The following is a 14,787-nucleotide window of genomic DNA, read 5'->3' on the forward strand; positions in this document are numbered from 1 at the left end:
AGTGTAGTATTGCAAGTTAGCATAGAACCTTCTAGTTTTGCAGAGTTAAGGCTGTATCCTGAAAAGGAAAAGAAATTGTGGAAAACAGCTATGGAGAAGGAGTTGAAATCCTTACAGGAATTGAAGGTTTATGAAGAAGCTAGGCTCCCTTCAGGGGAGAGTGCAATTGGCTGTAGATGGGTGTTTAAAATTAAAAACGATGCTGCTGGCAATGCCATTTATAAGGCTCGTTTAGTTGCTCAAGGGTTTTCCCAAACTGAGAGGGATTACGATGAGGTTTTTGCTCCGAGCTTGAAACCCTCTACGTTGAGGGCAGCATTGGTGTGGGCTGCTAAGTATCGGTGTAATGTTACCCATATTGATGTTGAAACAGCGTATCTGCATGCTCCATTGCAGCATACCATTTATATGAAGATGCCACCAGGTGTGGATTCTAATGGCCAGACTGGTTGTTGGAGACTTAAAAAGAGCCTTTATGGTTTAAAACAGTCCGGTTTTGAGTGGAACAGATGCATAGTAAATGAACTAAAAGCTATGGGATTTATTCCAGGTTTGGCTGATCCTTGTTTATTTAGACGGGTGAAAAATGGTTTGATCTCGTTGTTGCTTTTGTTCACGGACGATATAGCTATTATTACTAGGTCTGAGCAGGAAGCTATTGACATTGTTTCACAATTAGAGAGTAAATTTAAAATCCGGAATTTGGGTGAAATTAAGCATTATCTGGGCTTAGACGTGGTTAGAACCAGTAAAGGTTTTAAGCTGTCGCAGGCTGGTAAAATTAATCATTTACTTAAGAAATATAGCATGGAGCTATGTAAGACTGCAAAGACACCAATGGCATTGGAGTTTAAACCTGGGGTTACTGAGGGTACTGGTTTTGATAAGGGAATCTATCAATCTTTGATAGGTAGCCTAATGTACCTAAGTAATTGGTCTAGACCAGATATATCATTTAGTGTGAACCAACTGGCTAGATTCAATGATAGTCCTTCAGAGAGGCATTGGCAAGCAGCAAAGCGTGTGCTGCGTTATTTGAAGAAAACTATCCACTATGCATTATATTTAGAACCGAATAGGGATTTAGTTTTGACTGTTTATGCTGATGCGAATTTTGCAGCTGCTATAGATAATAGGAAGTCAACTTCCGGCATAGCCTTTATGCTAGGTGGTGTACTGATTGGATGGAAGTCGATACGACAGAAACACATAAGCTTATCCACAATGGAAGCTGAGTTTTCATGTTTGTCGTTGACATGTACTGAGCTGATATATTATAAGCAGTTGCTTATAGATATGGGATTAAGTATCAATGAACCTTTTACTGTTTATGAAGATAATCAGGCAGCAATAAAAATGGCGACTAGTTTAGCTATTAAGACGAGATCGAAGTATACTGATTTGAGGTATCTTAATGTTCGACAAAGCATTAAGGATGGCCTGATAAAGTTGGAATATTGTTCAACTGAAGACAATTTAGCAGACAACTTCACTAAGGCACAAAGTTCAGTGAAACATACCTCATCATGTGAAGGTTATCATCTTACATTGTGAGTGGATATATTGATCTACCCAAAGGGGAGAATGTTAGGGTGTAACCAACAAGTTGGGTAGACAATATATTGCACAAGGCATGTTATGTATCTTTAAGAGAGGAGCTCTGCTAATTAGTAGATTACAGCATTTAAATTGCAGCTGATGTTGTTGCTCTCTCTCTCTCTCTCTTGATTGATGTATGATAACTGCTGTCTAACTGTTACTACTGTTGCTACTACTTACTGTGTGTAAGTTATTTGCTACTTGTATCCAAGTTATCTTGGTAGTATTGGACTGTTTTTTCTGTGTATGACTTTTTGGCTGTGTTTATGGATTTTGCTATATTCTTCAAAAAGTAAAGTTTATTTTGTTACTTTACTATCCATTATTCAGTGTGGTTGCTTTATCTATCGCACGCTGCGTATACTTTACAGGGTTGCTCTGTTATAACCTCGACCTGGGGTTCATTGCTAGTGCTTAATCGCACCAGTACCTAACATTCTGCCCTTTGTTACCCTAGCTCACCAGAATTGGAAGACAAGGTAGGTTACAGGTACCATCTATTATGGAGGTGTATCTTGTGGGACTGAGGAAAAGGGCCTTCTCTGTGGTGACTTCCTCCCTTTGGAATATTAGACACTGGAGATAAGATTGGCCTCACCTCTTTACTTTTCTGGAAGGTTCTGAAGATATGATTTTGTCAGTGAGCCCTAACTGATAAGGAGCTGATCAAGGTGTAACTGTGGTCACTGTTGCTGAGGTGGGTGAGGGAATTTGAGTTTTACACTTTTAATGTTGGAAGCCACCTGGAGGTGGCTATATGAGCTAGGTGGCTATATGAACTTGTTTAAATAATAAATAACATAATTTGATGAGATGTAGGTTATATGCCTTTTTTTCAATCTCTTACCTGCCCATCCATGGGGTGCCAAGATTTGTAGTACCCGGAGTATGTTAGCTCCCCCCCCCAAAAGAAACCTTTAAAAACTTGATTTTCTCTTTAGGAATTGGGCTAAGATGATTTGTGAAGGAATGTGTATCTTCAGGGAAGCGGGAAATATAAAAAATGGATCTAGCTGTTGCGAATATGTTGGTTTTGGATTTTTTCTTGTCATATTCTTTTTTTTCCCTATGTTGTCTTTGTGAGTCTCTATTTCATGTATAACACCCAAAGTCAGGTAGCTATGGAAATCTAAATCATTAAACAAATGCTGTACAATATTTAAAAATAACACAGAATTTAATGTTACCATGGTCTATGATCCCTGAAGAGTTGAGAATTAAACATTACAAGGTGATATAAAGATTCTTCTTGGAAAGTCATTTCTGATTCAAGCCGTTTGAAGGTGTGCATCAGACATTATTTTCCTCCAGTGAGCTGGAAATAGGCTCATGGATTCTCCTGAATATCCCAGCAGAACTTGAAGGGCAGCTTTTCCATCCTCTTCTTAAAGACATGGTCAAACCTTTCACTCTGGGCAACAGTCATGAGGTTCTTCCAGTCCCCAACAGTGCCTGGGAAACAATGGTTAAAAATATGTCAACAGTTTTTTTTATTCAATTAAACTAGAGGCTATTTATGTCATCCTGTCATCAAAATTGTCATTCTTATGCATTTTTCTGTGACTAAGTTTGTGTATGAATGTATATACAGTCATGTAAACAGGATGTATAGCCTGCTTGAGTTCCATGGTTTTATGTATGCGAACATAGTAAAAATCTGCTCCTTAGCAGTTCTTAAAAGCAAGTAAATACAACCTCAGATGAACAACATGACATTACATCATGTCCTGATTTATTTTATAAAAATGGAACCAAAATGGAAAACTTACGATTCAATAGTTTTGGAAGAATATTGGCCCACTATTCTTTAGAACCTTGCTTCACTTAATTGAAGTTTGTGAGCATTTGTTTATGTACAGTTCATTTGAGGTCCCAGCATTTCAATCAGGTTGAGGTCTGGACTTTGACTGGGCGATTGCAACACCTTAATTCTTTTCCTTTTCAGCCATTCTGTGGCATTTTTGGTGGTGTGCTTAGTGTCATTGTCATGTTGCATGAGCCAATCTTGGCCAATCTTTAGCTGTTGGACCGCTGGCTTCACATGTGATTCTAAAATACTTCAATATACAGAGGAGTTCATGGTCTCTTCAGATGCAACTTTGGAAACCAAAGCTGTTCTGCAATGCTGTTTTTAGAGAGAAGAGGCCTTCTCCAGGCAACCTTTCTAAACAAACCATACTGTTCAGTCCTTTTTCCAGTTGTACTGTCATGAACTTTGCCTTTCTTTTTGTAAAATAAATGATGACACGGTGTAATACGTCATGTGTTGTTGTTCATCTGAGGATGTATTTACCTACTTTGAAGAACTGCTAAGGACCAGATGATTTTTACTATGTCTTAATACATAAAACCATAGGACTCAAAGAGTGTGTGCTTTCTTTTTCACATTACTGTATATAAAACATTTCAGGGCTTCAGGTGGGGACTGTAGGGATGAAGATCAAAAGTTTTCCAGTGGTGGTTTACACTCTTCACTTACCTTGCCTACTGTGGGCTTCTCTGAGTCTGAGAAAGAGGGTAATAGTTTGAAAAACCTGACTAACTTGGAACATTGCACGTTCCTCAATTATCAAAGGAATGCTTAGCCACCTTCCTGTCCACTAAACAGTTCTTAGAAATCTGTATTGATAGTTTTTGGGCAGGAAATTGTTTCTTACTATCTTAACTAGAGCTGGATTACAGAAGGAAGACTTGATAAAAGGGCAAAGTTCTCTCTATCTAGAAGGTGTTGAGTGATTCCCCTGCCATAAGTATCTCTTACTGGGAAGTCATGGAATCAGTGGTCTCCCAATGAAGTTCTAAATGATCTTGAGTTCATCCTGTTATACCAATGCTTATGAGAAACAATTGATGGCTTTTTGATCATTGGATATGGCCCTGCAGGTTTAGAGGGGCAGTTCTAAACTTGGAGAACAGTGCCCTCATGTCGGAGAGACATTTTTTCCCAGGTTGAAAATAAGTAGATTTGCCTTTCCAGGTTGAAATGATTAGCTAGTGACATCACTGTTTCCAGGAAGATGTCCCGGGAGTGGTGCTTCTTTCATGTTCCCAACAAGGTGCTAGAGAGAATGACAGGAGCTCACCCCACCATGCAGCAGCACTCAGATTTCACATATGGGCTTGCTAACTTCCAACCCAGCGTCCTAACCATTTGACCTTCCGCAATCCTGGTGGGGGAGATTACCCAAGGTAGATAGTGAAGAGGTTGTGTCTCTACCAGAGGTGGTATTCATCCAGTTCTGAAAGGTTCTGGAGAACCAGTAGCGAACATTTTGAATAGTTTGGAGAACCGGCAAATAGGCTGGCCCTGCCCCCACTGCCTCCCAGCGTCCCAGATGATCTTATTTTGTTGCCCTAAACAGGAGAATGGAACTGGAAAGCAGGTTAATGGGGTGAGGAGGGAATGGGGCTTTTGCAGTATCCTTCTCCTGCCACGACCACAAAGTCATGCCACACCCGGTAGTAAAAAAAATTGAATCCTACCACTGCTCTCCACCATCCTAAAGTGGTCAGTATGAGCTAAAACAACCCACTCCCAAAGGATCATTAGACTGTGCAACCAACAGAATGATCATTGAAACAGGTCAGATTATATCCACACCCGAAATTTGTTAGGGTGAAAAGAAGAAAATCACTTCAACATTGGCACAACCAAGAAAGGCTTACGGCTTTCTCAAATGTAGGCTGCTGATGAGGCAAACACAAAATCATGGAGAGACCCCAGAAAGAGAGGCTGTTGGGACATATCCATACCACTTTAGAAAGCTCCTTTCAGATGAAGGTAGCAACCCTGGTTTCAGATGAAGCCTGTCAGATTCTATAAGCCCCAGAGTATGAATTATTACTAATCTACCTTTGCGAAGAAAGTTTCCTTTGCTGAAATCTAGAATCTCAGGAGGCATGAACGTGTAGTTTGCTCTAGAATCCACCTTCATGTTATCAAATGTAGCTTTATCCACCACATCATCCACCTCCTTTTCAGTTAGTTCTCTTCCTAGGAAGTTGCATATTTCCAGTACGGAACTTCTCAAATCCTGCAATTTGATACAGCTTTATATTAGTTTATCCCTAACAATGGAGAAAAGATGGAAAATTTTGGTGATATCTTTAGGGAATTCTCAAGATTACTTCTTCGTTATACATATCTTGCATATTAAACTTTAATTATTTTCAATCTCTTCTGAGCCCAATCAGGAAAATATTATGAGAGACTTTGGCTTAGATTTTGCTGATTACAGGAACATTGTGCTAATTGGATTTCCCTTATTTATTAAGTCTATCAGAAATTAGGTCAGCTTTGTTTTGCTAAACCGGTTTACAAGACATGCATCATGTGAATTCTAGCATGACAAGCCAAGTGCTCTCAAATATAGCTTTTAATAATCTTTTTAATGTCCAGCTGACGGCACTCTAGTTTCCTGGATCCTCCACCATGCTTTTGAAGAGATCGAAATTTATTTTTCTTCAGAGATCTCATCAGTCACCCAGGAGATCACAGAAGTAACCAAGATTGGCTACTCCCTATTGCATAAGTTACTTATACATGTCATCATTTCCAAAGCTTTCTGTGCTTAATGATTGTTCATATTGCACTACACAACACAAACAGATCTTACCTTTTTCATTTCTTCATAAGACAGGAAGAGAATATTGAAATCACCCTTATGAGCATTCCAGCCTTCTACATGGTCTAGCCACGGACTATAAAACCCTGATAGGAGGAAATGAGTTTAACATAAACATGAGGATTAATACTTGAATGTCCTGCACTTAATTTTATTATCCTGGTGGGCCTAAAGATCAAAGCATGATAGTTTAACAAGAGGCTATCCTAACATCTACATGGTCTAGTCACGAAATACAAAATACGAACTGCAAAACACTGATAGGTTCATCTCGGTCATGCAATGATCCAGCTACCATCTGCTAAACAATTTCTCTCCATTTTCTCCTCCATATTAAATATACCTTAGTATTTCTCATCTCTCTCCATAATAAGCTGCCTTCTCTTGGCACTCCCTCTCACTTTTACATCAAAGTTCTCCTAGGAGCCCTTCATTCTTCTGCACCCACTCTTCCTACTAAAAATATTTGTGTAGAATTTGCACAAATAACTGCATTACAGAGAATCATTATTTATTTCTTATCTAAGGAGAGAGAGTGGATTGTTTGTTCTTGGTGGGAAGAGGATTGAAATATATTCATAGTCTCTTATCTAAAACAAAAATGGACAAAATGTTGATATGATCAAATTCTTCTTACCTTTGCCAGCCACAAACTTCTCAAAGAATATATCAAAGTCTTTTGGGGTTTCTATTCTGACTGATAGTTTGTGAAAATGATAGTTAGAAGCCAAGACATCCTTTGGATTTCGAAGCACATAAATAATCTGTAAGAGAAAGATGATAATACCTAGTCAAAAAAACAAGAAAAAAAAAAGAAAAAAGAGAGATTGACAGCAAAGCATACAGAGAGTTTATCAAGTAACTCTCATACATTCATCTAACAGGTTCCATTCTATCACGGGTCTCAAAGCTCATTAGCAAAACCATGTTTGAGAGCCTTCCAGCAGACCATCAGGATTGGGGCCAACATCGACTTGGGGGAAAGATTTTCCATATGGCAGAAGAAAAGTCTTTCCTCCTGGCTCCTGCCTGACAAATCTAAAGAGCAAACTAGTAACCAATGCAGTTTCCAAAGCGGAGGTGTAATGAATACAATTCTAGAGAAACACCAATGCCCATTGCATCTGCATTTTGCACCAGTAAAGCTTCCGGTGACTAGGGCATGATTGAGAGTAGAAATTGTGAGAAGAGATTTGAGGGCTAAAAATAGCAGTTCTCAACTTGATATCCTCCAGATATGTTAAGATAGCAACTGGCCATGCAACACCAAATGTTACAATCTATCTGGGTGTGTCACCATGGGAAAAATAAGCTTAAGTGGTTTAATATTCAGTTTGGTTGTTAGCTCAATCTGCTGGGCATAACCTTTTGATTTTAAGACTGTTTTGTTTGTGTTCCCCCACCCCTCACACTTCAGAATTTGCTATTCCAACATATTGGAACAATGTAATATTTGTTTGTGTACTCTTGCCTGTTTCTTAATAAAACATTCAGACATAGAGCTAAAGGAAAAGAACACAGGGAGCTCCCCACTCTACCTCATAAGTTAACAAAATATGTCCTACTTTTGCTCTTCTTTTTCGTAATCCTTTGGGTACCAAATAGTGGGGCAGATGGGAACAAATGACACGAGGTGATGGGCGATTAGGTAAATCCACATGGAATATATTATACTCCAGAAATGGTGCTCGGTCAATTAGGGTTATATTTTCAGTTCCATCTCGGTGTCCTTCATAAAGAATCAAGCTGACAATATTCTGAGTCCATATAGTGCCTGCAAATAAGGAATAATTAAATTAATTTGCCCATTATTATTTGGAGAAAGTTGAACTTATTCAAAGCCAACCTTCCTATCAGGGAGAATAGCAAATGTTTCAGAGATGCACAAAGACAATCAACTCTACTAAAATTGATAGATTAAGCTGATGGATGGATGAGAAAAGAATAGCTATTTATTTGCACATTTATTTCTATCCTGCCTTTTTCAGTTTTAGAACTAACTCAATGTGGCAAACATACCTAATACTTCCTCCTCCTCCTCCTCCTATTTTCCTCACAACAGCCCTGTGAGGTAGATTGGGCTGAGAGAGAGTGACTAGCCAAGGTTACTAATGTAGCCAATGTAGAGTAAAATATAAACAATGAAAATAGAGATTTAGCATCTTATTTTCCCTACATTTCCAGCTTCTTATAAAATGCTAAATGTTAAAATCTGGTTATAGCGCAACAGCATCACAGCAACCAAATACTAAGGAACTGAATAACAACATTGGACACAAGATTAACTCTTTCTTGGAAGACATATTTGAACTTACCAGATCTAGGATATGTGATTATGAATATATCATCATCTCGGATTTTAAAACTGTCCAGGGAATCTAAATTTTCAGGTGAGGGGAAGCCAGTTATGAAGTAGAGTCCTTTGTATTTATACAGGGACTTATCCACTGGCTCCATTGCTTCAGCTGTCGATGTAATAATAGAGCATTTATCAATACTTCCCACATTTATGGTCAATATTGTATTAATTCAGTTCTTTAAAAATCATGAATCCTGCTCACATAAAGGATTCACATATATATATTAGATTAGTTTCCTTAATTAATTCATTAGTTCCATGAACTCAATTTTCATTGATAAATGTTTCCATTGGAAAGAGTAAATTTGTTGTTTTTCTTGGAATCTAAAAATTCTGCGTAGAAGAGAAAGTTTTAATTACAATGTTAAGAACATACTAATTGCAATTCTTTTCTTACCTTACCTTATCTACATAGACTCTGACAGTCACTCATGTCATGTCCTTAAGCCAGCTTATTTGCAATGGTTTGTTAATGTTCTTATACTCCAGTCGAGTGCTCAAATACTTAAGAAGTCTGATCTTTAGTCAATCATTGTGTCAGCAATGTACTTCTGTATTCCAAAAATGAGCAAGAGAGGACATCGAACACGATTGAGTAATAATCTAATTTGGAAAGGTGTTGCTGTAAAAATCAGTATGTTTTAAAAATACAAAAGCACTTCTGATTTACATGCCAAGTATTTGTAATGTATCCTTGTATGAAGAATTATGGATTTACCAGTAGATGAAGCCAGAACAATGTTATTGCATTGTTATTTTCATACCTAATCCCAATTTCCATATATAAATTTACATAAGAGTTGTTATATTATTGTCCCCCTCCAAAGGGAAGAGTACCTCATTATGGGGAAAACCCCTGCATGAAATATTATTCAGGCTATGTAAGGAATTATTTTATTGTGCAATGTTGCAATCTTTAATTTTTTTTAAATAAATAATTGTTTTTATTTTAAAACAAACACAACACATAAAATCTTTTTTTGGTTACTGTAGAAAGTGTACCAGTTGGTTACAAAAAGCTTCCGTGCATCTCTTCTACAGTCATCAAACATAATTCATAATAACTCAAGTATTTTAATTCAAAATATATACATATTTCCATCATCTTACCTCCATTTACATTTGACTATAATTGTTTAAATGTCCTTCATCATAAAATATACCAAGATTTAATACATAACCACATACTTACATTTCATTTACTATTTCTAAGATCCTCCAATAACACTGAATCTTTATGTCCTATTCTAGTTAAACATTCATAATATTCAATAACAAAAATTTCTAATTCTTCTTTCCAAATCATTATTTGCAATTTGCATCCAATTTCCTTATGTTGTACCCTTGCCTATATATACCTTATTATCATCATCCCTCCTTTATTTACCTATATCCAATATCATAACATTTCCCCCCTAATATTCAAAACTTAACTATATCTAACTTAGTTCTTTTTGTAATTATTTTTTCTATAAAATCCAAGAGGGTTTCTAATCTTCCGTTCATGGCTACCATCCATTATTGCTTATCATGACACTACACATTGTATACATTATTATCATTATCAATTATTGGTTTATCTATATCTATTATCACTAAATTTCACTACGTTTAGCTATTTTTAAGTTATTTATTTATTTATTTATTTTATTGAACTTATTAGTCGCCCCCTCTCCCCACAGGGACTCGGGGCGACGTACAGAGCAATAATCAAGATAGCACCATATATCGTGCAGAGGAGGTAAAAATAAGTCCATAAATAAGCATACTTACAAAATTTAAAACCCCAAAAATATTAAACTCTAAAAACTTTAAAAAACAAAATTTCCCATTATAAAATGACCTGGGGTGGCAAGATTGTAACGTTATGCCAGGCCGGCTTGACAAAACAGGTAGGTCTTCAGCTTCATACGGAAGGAGCGAAGGTCGGTTGTTGTCCGGATGTCTGGGGGGAGGTCATTCCAAAGGGTAGGGCCCACCACAGAGAAGGCCCTACTCCTGGGCACCGCCCTCTGGCACTCTCTAGAGGACGGCACCCGGAGTAGCCCCTCTCTGTGTGAGCGAATGGGTCGCAGGGATGTATGGGGCAGGACGCGATCCCGCAGGTAACTGGGCCCTGTGCCATGGAGCGCTTTGAGGATGGTAACCAGTACCTTGAAGCGCACCCGGTAGGCCACAGGAAGCCAGTGCAGCTCGCGCAGGATAGGTGTTATATGGGAGAATCTCGATCTCCCCATAATAACCCGCGCGGCTGCATTCTGGACCAACTGCAGTCTCCGGGCGCACCTCAAGGGGAGCCCCATGTAGAGAACGTTACAGTAGTCCAGGCGGGACGTCACCAGCGCGTGAGTGACTGTGCGCAAGGCCTCCCGGTCCAAAAGGGGCCGCAACTGGCGCACCAGGCGAACCTGGTGGAATGCCCCCCTTGCCACGGCCGCCACGTGATCTTCTAAGGTCAGCCGATCGTCAAGGAGGACGCCCAAGTTGCGCGCCCCTTCCACCGGGGCTAATTGCTCATCCCCGATGGTCAGCGATGGAATATGCTGATTGAATCGGGAAGCCGGGAACCACAGCCACTCTGTCTTGGAGGGGTTGAGCCTGAGCCTGTTGTCATCCATCCAGACCCGTACGGCTTCCAGACACCGGGCCATCACTTCGACAGCCTCGTTGGGGTGGTTTGGGGTGGAAATGTACAACTGAGTATCATCAGCGTACAGATGGTAACTCACCCCAAAACCACGGATGATCTCGCCCAGCGGCTTCATATATATGTTGAACAGGAGAGGCGAGAGGATCGACCCCTGTGGGACCCCACAAATGAGGGGCCTTGCGGTCGACCTCTGCTCCCCCGTCAACACACATTGCGTCCGGCCAGAGAGGTAGGAGCGGAACCACCGTAGCACGGTGCCTCCAACCCCCAACCCCTCCAGCCGGCGCAATAGGATACCATGGTCGATGGTATCGAAGGCCGCCGAGAGATCTAATAGGACAAGGATGGAGGAACAACCCCCATCCTTTGCCCTCCAGAGATCATCCACCAACGCGACCAAGGCCGTCTCCGTGCTGTGACCGGGTCGGAAGCCGGACTGGCGTGGGTCTAGATAATCAGCTTCCTCCAGGTGGCGCGGAAACTGCTGAGCCACCACACTCTCAACAACCTTTGCTAAAAAAGGAAGGTTGGAGACAGGACGATAATTTGCTAGCTCCTTTGGGTCCAGAGAAGGCTTCTTGAGCAGGGGCCTGACCACCGCCTCTTTCAAGGCGGCCGGCATCAGGCCCTCCCCCAACGAAGCGTTCACCAGTCCCAGTAGCCAGCCTCGTGAGCCCTCCCAGGAGGCCAGCACCAACCAGGAGGGACACTGGTCCAGTAAACATGTGGTGGCCCGCAGTCGCCCGCGCAACCTGTCCAAATCTTCGATGACAACAGGGTCAAACTCCTCCCAGCATGGTCTCTCAAGACTAGTCTCGGACGTCCCCACTGGAGCACTGGAGAGGGTCCAACCTCTCCGGATATGATCGATTTTATCCTGCAGGAACTCTCCAAATTCCTCTGCCCTGCCCTGCAATGGGGGGTCCCGCTGCTCCTGTGACAGAAGGGAGCGGGTCACCCGAAACAGGGCGGCAGGGCGGTTCTCTGCGGACGCTATAAGAGTGGCACAATACTGACGTTTGGCCACTCTTATTGCCACAAGGTAGGTCCTTATGTAGGCTCTTACCTGTGTTCGGTCAGCTTCGGAGCGGGAGGATCTCCACTTACTCTCCAGGCGTCTCCTAAGGCGTTTCATCGCCCTTAGCTCCCTGTTAAACCAGGGGGCCCGGGTCGATCGTGGCCGTCGGAGAGGCCGCAAAGGCGCCACCCGGTCCAAGGCACCGGCAGCCGCACTATTCCATGCGGCTACCAGGTCCTCAGCCCGGGGGCGGGACAGGTCAGCAGGAGGTGGCCCAAGCTCCGCCTGGAACCTATCCGGTTCCATCAGGCGCCTGGGGCGGAACCATCTGGGATAATCTGGTTCCGCCTCCCCGCGGTGGGGAGTAGCGCCAGGGAAGTCCAGCTGGAGAAGTGAGTGATCTGACCATGACAGGGGCGTGATGACTAAATGCCCTCTTCCCAGATCACTCGTCCACTGGTCGGAGACAAACACAAGATCCAGAATGTGGCCTCGCTTGTGAGTGGGGTCCTGAATTACTTGAGTCAGACCCATGGCTGTCATGGAAGCCATGAATTCCCGGGCTACCTCGGATGCCTTTCCCGTCGACGGCAGGTTGAAATCCCCCATCACTAGTAGTTTGGGGGTCTCAACCGCCATCTCCGCGATCCGCTCGAGGAGCTCGGGCAGGGCCGTTGAGCCAGGTATACTATCAACAGGCCCAACTGACTCCCTGGGCCCCACTTTACGCCCAGAGACTCACAACCAGATGTCTGCGACACAATGAATTCTCTCGGTGCCAGATCGTCCCGGATGATAATTGCTACCCCCCCACCCCTACCTTGAGCCCGTGGCTGGTGGAATACACGGTAACCTGGAGGGCACATTTCCCTGAGGGGCAACCCCCCCTCCGGGCCCAACCAGGTTTCCGCTATTCCTGCGAGGTCCGGCTCCCCCTCTGTGATCAAGTCACTGATGAGGGGGGCCTTGTTAACCACGGACCTCGCGTTACATAACATCAGCCTAAGGCCCAGGCTCTGCTGATCCTGTCCACCTAGTCTGCGGGGGTTGGTACAAGCGACCGGGCGTATCCAGTGGCCCCGGTCTCCCAACCGACTATACGTTCTTCTAGTGTCCTCGCGCCTGCCCCTCCCTACGACCGTCGTGATTGGAATTCCCCTTATAGGAATGTTATTTCCTCCCACCTGCTCCGCTTCGCTTCCTTCCGTCTTGACCCTCCCTTCCGTCTTGACCCTACCTGTTGGCCTGGTTGTATCCATGCCCCAGGGCCAAACCAACCCTCCCCGCTCCCTGGAACCCCTTAAAAGCTTTACAAAACATTTTCCTAAAAAACCCCTAATCCCCCGCTTCCTCCACCTCTCTGGGTTAATAAACCTCTCATTGAGGTGGGCCCTCGTCAGGGCAGGGGGGCATGCCTGCGAGAGGGGGGACCCTCGCAGTCGAAGGATGTCAGACTTTGAATAAGTTGGGATGATGACCAATCCATGATTATGGCTATGGCAGGGTCTCTCTTTGTAGCAGGTCTAGGATGTAAGTTAACATAGAATGAAGTAGAGAAATATTTAAAAGGCAAATAATAAGATGGGAGGGGACAGACCTCACAGTCCACAATAGTCTACGTTCCACCAGTGAGGCCCAGGGCAGTTCTTTAGGCAGTTCTTTAGGCCCAGAGGCCCGGAGGCAGTTCTTGGAGTGTGAAGGAATCGCACCTCAGCGGGGGGGGGGTAGACGAGGTGCCAAGGCCAGCTGCTCGGCCTATTGCTCTTCCGGGGTCGCCCCGAGCCTCCGGCGACCCCCCCGGCTTCCCTCTTCGGTCCCTGCAGCTTCTCTCCCGACCCCCAGCCCCCACTGGCCTCTCCACCTGGCAACGCACCGCGGTCCGAGAGTTATACTCTTCCATCTATCCACCTGTAGCTTTCCAGTAACAAAACAGTATCATATCTTCTGCTGTTTGTGGATCAGTCCTCTTATCTTCTCTTTAATCAATTTTGTATGGACTCCTCTTAGCAACTCTTTGCTTATAAAATCTCTCATGTAATTTCAATGCCCTTCTTCTGTTTCCTTAATCCGCTTATATTTAATTGTCAGTGGTGTTATCAATAATATTGCTAATAAGGTTTCTCTCTTTAAATCCATAAATTCTTTTATTTTTTCTTCTTCTGTATCTTACCATCTGAAGTAAGTTTCGCCTCCATTTAATTCCTCTTTCAATATTCCACTCTTTGCATTTTCAGACCAATCACCATTAATATCAGGAGTTTTAGTTTGTTTATATTCATTTTCCTCTTCGGTTTTTTGAATTTTAACTGCCACTTTATCCATTTGATAAGCCTCTTTAACTTCTCCGTCATATTTTGCTGTCAATTGGATTAAATCATCCAACTTCTTCTCAATCTTCTCACGTGTATTTGATAATTTTGAGCAGTTCTGCTGTGAAGGGAGGAAGAAAACTTTGGCTTCTCTCTGCTGCAGCATTCAACGTGGCTGTTTTTCTCCTTCTCAGGCTCATGCACACAGAGCAAACATGAGAAGGAGG

At 42.5% G+C, this 14,787-nt stretch overlaps 1 protein-coding gene across 1 annotated transcript; it reads right to left on the reverse strand.

The window, feature by feature from the left end:
- Positions 1 to 2,814: 2,814 nt before the first annotated feature.
- LOC309388064 (amine sulfotransferase-like) lies at positions 2,815 to 9,068 on the reverse strand. The gene is made up of 7 exons (XM_081945037.1): positions 8,986 to 9,068; positions 8,540 to 8,689; positions 7,790 to 7,998; positions 6,862 to 6,988; positions 6,216 to 6,310; positions 5,453 to 5,633; positions 2,815 to 3,051 (listed from the first exon to the last, which is right to left on the reverse strand). The coding sequence occupies exons 2-7, from the start codon at positions 8,679 to 8,681 to the stop codon at positions 2,927 to 2,929; spliced, it is 879 nt and encodes a 292-aa protein (XP_081801163.1). The 5' UTR covers positions 8,682 to 8,689; positions 8,986 to 9,068; the 3' UTR covers positions 2,815 to 2,926.
- Between the last annotated feature and the right edge of the window lie 5,719 nt (positions 9,069 to 14,787).

This window comes from Natrix helvetica, assembly GCF_964273705.1.
Source record: "Natrix helvetica genome assembly, chromosome: 2".
NCBI lineage: Eukaryota > Metazoa > Chordata > Lepidosauria > Squamata > Natricidae > Natrix > Natrix helvetica.

What these genes read in the sequence shown, in the direction of transcription:
- LOC309388064 (XM_081945037.1), bottom strand. Translation starts at nt 8,681, where the DNA reads ATGGAGCCAGTGGATAAGTCCCTGTATAAATACAAAGGACTCTACTTC. An exon ending in AATCACATATCCTAGATCTG is followed by an intron (nt 7,999 to 8,539) that starts GTAAGTTCAAAT and finishes CCTTATTTGCAG; the next exon opens with GCACTATATGGACTCAGAAT. An exon ending in TACGAAAAAGAAGAGCAAAA is followed by an intron (nt 6,989 to 7,789) that starts GTAGGACATATT and finishes TTTCTCTTACAG; the next exon opens with ATTATTTATGTGCTTCGAAA.